Source organism: Diplotaxodon limnothrissa, linkage group LG20 (assembly GCF_057381915.1).
Source record: "Diplotaxodon limnothrissa isolate DT_005_m linkage group LG20, D_limnothrissa_male_GT1.1, whole genome shotgun sequence".
Taxonomy (NCBI): Eukaryota; Metazoa; Chordata; class Actinopteri; order Cichliformes; family Cichlidae; genus Diplotaxodon; species Diplotaxodon limnothrissa.
Genome location: NC_140615.1, coordinates 14,011,129 through 14,017,579, shown reverse-complemented (window position 1 = coordinate 14,017,579; position 6,451 = coordinate 14,011,129). Strand labels below are relative to the sequence as shown.

Genomic DNA, 6,451 nt, shown 5'->3' with positions numbered 1-6,451 from the left:
TTGATTTTTTTTGCGAGGATATCTCATGACAGTGACGTAAGCGAGTGCAACATTTGTGACAACAGACGTGTGCAGATAAACAATGGATAATATATCGAGTGCAGAGAGAGTATGAGCGTGCAGCGTTTAAAGCGTGGAAGTACTGACCTTACTTTGAGTTTGATTCCATAAAAAGTGACAAAAACATTAGCGTCCGCTGCTCACTGCGTGGGAAGAAAACTTCTTTTTACAGCGAAAAACCCCCTAAACTTTCAAGCAAGCGCAGAGTGCGCTACAACGTAATGGTAAATTCACAGAGAAACTCGCGGATTCTTCAACTGACCGCTGCGGCTCACCTGCACCAGGGCAAACCTCCGCCTACCCAACTCCTGCTTTACAGGTGAAAATAGAGCAACAGGACCACTAGTCTTTGATTTTATTTATTTTCTGCTGTGTTTTACTTGCATCTATTTGAAAGAGTGAGTGTAAACACAGAAAAAATATTTTATTTTATGTGCTGGAATGTGCAGAAAATAGGTTTAAATGTTAAACAAATTTCTTCCAGTCAGTGAATGTTGCATTTAATTTAATTTTTGCTTGATGCATACAGTTAAAATATTAAAACTAATAAAACAAGTTTTAAAAAGAGACTTTTCCATTTTTTGGGGAAGTAATCGGTGATTAGTTACTGATTACTTTTTTCAAGTAACTTGACCAACACTGGTGGACAGGCAGGGTGTTCCTTGAGATGCTTCATGAAACTGCAACCAGCATGTTGGAGTGACGTTCTGGTGACTCTGCTCTGTATTACGAAAATAAACCATGTAAAAGAACGTAAAACATTTCGGATTAACTTAAATTTTGAAAATATCTTAAAATATGGTGTCTTTATAGATAGATAAATAGTATTAATTTCCTCATATAGCAATGATTAGGGTTTTGGGACAAAGAGAACTGATTACAACCATAACCTAAGATAAATTACTCCAAACAACAACCTTGCATTTTAAAGTATGTAACTGACCCGACAATGAGAGTTGTGAAAGAGTCTCATACATATGCTACTTTCAGGTGCTGTCGGAAAAATATGAATGAGTAATGATTAAACCTACCCCTACGGCCCAGCTAAGTGATTAAGCAGAGTTTCATACATGATTGTTTAAATGTTAAAATGTTCTCGTTTCATGCTTCACGTAATTCTGCACGAGCTTTAGAGCAGACTAATATGCTTGACGAATTTAAAGAAAGAGGGGACGTGAAGGCAACAAAAAAGACGTTCCCTGCGTCAAGCACGTAGGGGGCGTGGTCTCGGCTTACATCAGGAGCACAGACAGCAGCAGCAGTTCACATAAAGTGACCGAGACTATTGTGGCTGTCAGAAATATCCAGGCAGAAACATGTCGGTGGCGTGTCTGAGTAGAAATGTTTTGGCTTTTAGGAATTCTAGTGTGATGGTGGTAAGTAGAAAAAAAAAACCCCAACAAAAAACATCTAATTCGGTATTTGAAGGCTTCACTGACGTAACTATTAATGGCTTTTTTGTTGGTTCGTGCACTGTTTACTTTTTTGCTAGGCTACAGGATATTATCACAAAGTGTTTATGCCTATGTGTAGCATAGGCCTTTTTGTATCCTATGCCTATGTGTAAATCTGACAGTACTTGACAGAGTCAGCTGTCAAGCGAAAACTGTCGGATAACTTTTTCTCCTCGTAAAGACCTCTTTGTTGAGTGGTAGTGCACATAGGTTATACACTTCATAACTTCTAATAAATATATCAGCTATTAATGCATTAAATTGATATTTTATTGTCCTGGAAGAGTCAGTTAGATAACCAAAGTCCGCAAGGTGATGTAACGCTTTCAGTTCAGTTCTTTCAGGCCTCCACTAGGGGGAGACTCCATACTATCTTACACAAAAGGAGCGTACAGTAAGTAACTGTGTTGTGTAAATACACAACGCGACAAAGACTGATCTGAGGGCATCTAAGTGTATTGTCTGTCATTATAACTGTAAATTAAATGCCCTTGTTGCTGTTGTTCATACGAGGGAATGCATTAGCACTCGTACTAGATAGACTCTTGTATTCCAGGATACTCCCAGATTAGTTTTACATGGCACCACCAACAGGAATGTCACATCATGAGGCGTCCCTTTGTACATATCTAATGTTTTTAATCGGACTGTACTGTTGTACTGTTCTTATTCAGATACCTTGGTAATGTTCAGTTCAGTTCATTTGGGATTGTTTGTTTACTATCTGTGGTACAGATGGTGCGCCATGCTCAGACTGCAGCTGCTCCGGCTCCTGAACCCAGGATCAAAAAGTTCCAGGTTTACCGTTGGGACCCCGACAAGTCTGGAGACAAACCACGAATGCAGACGTATGAAATCGATCTCAACACGTAAGTCATGAACTGGTCATTGAACAGAAGGCTGCTGAGCAGTATGTTTACTTTTTACTGCACGTTTTATGCCATTGTCTAATCTACTGACGTGTCCTCATTATTACAGCTGTGGGCCGATGGTTCTGGATGCCCTCATTAAGATCAAGAATGAAATAGACCCCACGCTCACATTCAGACGTTCCTGCCGTGAGGGTAAGAGAGGCCATTTGGATTCTGTTTGCACATAATAATGTGAACAATTTCTGAATGAAAGAAATCAGTGACTTGGTTTCAGACTGACTGTCTGTGAATATCTCAAATATCTTCAGGTATCTGCGGCTCATGTGCCATGAATATAAATGGAGGAAACACTCTGGCGTGCCTTAACAAGATTGACGCCAACACTAGCAAACCCACCAAAATCTACCCGCTTCCACACATGTATGTCGTCAAAGATCTGGTGCCTGTAAGTACTGCTAGTCGAGAGAACCCATCTAAGTTTAAAAACAAGCGACGTGGAAGAAAGTATATTACAGTTTATTACATTCATCATGTGTCTCTCCTTATTACCACCAGGATATGAGCAACTTCTACGCGCAGTACAAATCCATCGAGCCCTACTTGAAAAAGAAAGATGAATCTCAGGAGGGGAAGGAGCAGTATTTCCAGTCAGTGGAGGACAGACAGAAGCTGGTAGAAAAAGAAAAAAACTTATTCTTTTAATCTCTACGTGATTCACATGGTTAACACAAGCAACATTGAAGCCATGTGTCAGTACTGTATAACACGCTGAGAACTGATCGCGTAACCCAGAGATGTCAAACTTATTTTACACTGCTGACCACATACAGCCAACTTTTATATGTAGGCCAGACCAGTGAAACTCCACTTTCTGTCAGTCTTCAGAAGTTTAACTACAGATTTAATCAATGGGATATCTTATTATAAGATGAAGAAGCTTCATTTCAACAGTGTGCCTTGGTTTTTCTACATGATGAAGAAATGCTGCTGTAGTAAATTGAAAGACATCTGTCAGCCTGACTCTTTCGGCTTAAATTGTAAGAAGTAAATGTGTAAAATTACAGAAATCTATAATGTAATTACTTTGCTGTATTGTGAGATGTCATGGGGGAACCTTTTGTCATTAGGAGAAGCTGTAAAACCTGAGAAATGCAGTTAAAAGTCCAAATTTCTGTCTTTCTTCACACTGGGCCGATTCTGGCCCCCAGGCGTCATGCTTGACACCTCTGGTTTAACCATTAAAATAAATAATTAATTTGGTAGCAACGTTTTAGGAGCTGTTGCTAATTTGATTAAACAGGCAGAATAAGCTGGTATTTGACTGTCTAACATAACAGGATGGCCTGTACGAGTGCATCCTCTGTGCCTGCTGCAGCACCAGCTGTCCCAGCTACTGGTGGAATGGAGACAAATATCTTGGACCTGCTGTCCTCATGCAGGTAGGTAATATATTATATTATTATTATAATGTTAGGGAGATAGCTCTTTTTTCTTTTTCTTTTTTTTAACTGCTGGTGGAGATGCCATTGATACTGAATTTGGTGTCTTTATCCCACAGGCGTACCGGTGGATGATTGACTCCCGTGATGAATTCACAGAGGAGCGCCTGTCTAAACTTCAGGACCCCTTCTCGCTGTACCGCTGCCACACTATCATGAACTGCACTAAGACTTGTCCCAAGGTGCTCCGATGTGACCAAACACACACTTCCTCACAGTTAAGACTTTCAGTTTCTCACTCTGTCTGACTCACTTCTCTACAGGGACTCAACCCGGGAAAGGCCATCGCGGAGATCAAGAAAATGATGGCGACTTACAAAGAGAAGAAAGCAGCAGCTTCATGAGCGTGTGAATATGAAACTGGCTCAAGATCCACTGAGAATACCTCAAACTTAGGAGGCCAGCTGTAAACCTTGCTTAGAACTGTACATTTTGTGCTCTTGATGAGTGTCTTATGTGTTTGAATGAGTCCAAGTGTGTTTAAGTGAACAAGAAGATGGAAATTCTGAGAAAAGGACGCTAGAAATGCCGTACAAGTGTTGCGACATGTTGGACTACAGTTCTGCTTTTTGCATGCTGTACTACATTTGCTTGAAATTGTATCAGCTTGTTAATATTTATATGCATAATCATTAAACTCGAGTAAAGCTTGATATGGAGACCATGCTCGTATGCTGATCACCTTTGTAACTTGCATTCCTAGGGAAGGATAATGAGATGAAAACATATCAAATGTTTTGTCACAGTGACATAATTTTCTGCTCATGGCAAAGAGGAAGAAATAACCTATGGTGAAAAATCTGCACCTGTTGTCATAATGACAACAAGCGCTACCCGAATTCTAAATTTTGATGTCCTACACCTACAAGCTGCCCAACAGCTACGGGGCTGCATGTGTTATTGGTCTGTAGTAAGCCGATTTCACTGTGTAAACGAGAACTTTTTTTTCGACCATAAATATTCTTAGCAGAATGAGTAGTGGTAAAATGTTACCAGGTAATATTACACCCATGTTATGCTAAAGCCATTTACACACTGTCTCCATACCAGCCTTTGTGGTGGTGCTCTGTCATACTGCACATTCTGGTATTGATCCAACACTAAGTAAATACAGGGCCAATATTGTCGATACCAGTACCAATACTTTTAATCTTTAAAGGTACCGACGCTCTTATTGGTATTAGATACCAGCTATGCCAGAAAGAGCAGTGTGTCATGAGTTTGCAGATTTTAGACACATTCTAATGACCACTAAAACAGATTTTTTTTTTTACCTCCCATAATAATTAGTTAATACAGTAATTCACACCTTTCAGTTTTGCATGTATGTTGAAAATGTGTTTTTTTGAAGACCTGAAATGTGCCTGTCTCTAACCAACTTTAGGTCAGCTTCTCTTGTTTTAATGTGTTGTAGGCTATAAATAAAATAGAGATGACAGTCAATGCAAAAAGATTCAAATATTTTTAGTAGCTCATGTTTCAAGTATATGATTTCATTGGCAAGTAAATAATTTATTTAACACATTTATTAATTTATTATTAATTTATTTAACTGCGTGGTGAACTTGGATAGAAACAAAGTATTGGTCCTTTCGCGCTGGTATCTATACCAATAAGAGCGTCGGTATCGATATTTGGATTGATCCACCCAAGGGCGTAGATTTGGCATGGACGGAAGGGACATGTCCCCACCAATATCCAGCAATTATTGAATTTTCCCCACCAATAATTTGATCTCTTCGAGTACAGAAAAACTCTGTTTAGTTTTAGCAGCGCCAAGCCTGCGCTGCAAGGAGGAGAGGAGGATGGCAGCGCAAAGGAAGAACCTGGATATAAGAAAGTATTTTTCAAAGAAACCTGTAAGTCACTTAAAGTCAAGTTCACTCATAAAATGTGTCCGTCATAATAACGTTACAGGCTATGCTAGGCTTTGGCCCACATCAGTCTAAAATTGTAACCATGAATAACGTGTTTTGGAAACTAACTGCACAACAGGCAGCACTATTAGTTATCTCAGTCTCAGAGCAGCATTTCTAATTTTGATTGAAACTGTCAGAGAAAACGGCAGCCTCGAGCAAGCCAGGATATTAGTTTACAGAGGCTGTTAAAATTATACGTCTAACCTTAAAATTTCATCCTAATGGTACTGAGATATTCATAGGGTTAATTTTGAGACAATATATCATGAAGTAGCCATGATTTTGCAAATATTCCACCTTGTAGTGCAGTTTGCAGAAATTGTTTTAAAAATGCACTCACCCAACAAACATTACTGATGAGTGACTCATCAGTAATGTTTTTATAGTGTGCCTAAAATGTTGCATAATTTTGCTGAGAAATCTTTTACTTTGTGGTCATTTTAGATGAGTAGTTTTATGGACAAAACCCACCAGGTCATTCAGTGTTCCCTTAGTGCTAATGTATATAAGAGATGTTGGTGTAATATAACTGAAGTAATGTTGTTAAGTCCTTAAAGTCATATTCTTTTATTGTCATGACTGTATTTGAAGCTATTTTTTATTTTTGTATGATACCTGATTTATATGGAATATGGCTGAAGTAAAAT

The 6,451-nt window shown here is 38.9% G+C and overlaps 1 protein-coding gene across 1 annotated transcript; it reads left to right on the top strand.

Annotated features, from left to right (window-relative positions):
- Nucleotides 1-1,312: 1,312 nt before the first annotated feature.
- Nucleotides 1,313-4,541, top strand: LOC146610693 (succinate dehydrogenase [ubiquinone] iron-sulfur subunit, mitochondrial). Its single transcript, XM_085344182.1, has 8 exons — nt 1,313-1,436; nt 2,250-2,383; nt 2,493-2,578; nt 2,695-2,831; nt 2,942-3,058; nt 3,724-3,825; nt 3,945-4,067; nt 4,149-4,541. Exons 1-8 carry the CDS (start codon nt 1,377-1,379, stop codon nt 4,227-4,229), a joined length of 840 nt encoding a protein of 279 aa, XP_085200308.1. The 5' UTR covers nt 1,313-1,376; the 3' UTR covers nt 4,230-4,541.
- The last annotated feature ends 1,910 nt before the right edge of the window (nt 4,542-6,451 follow it).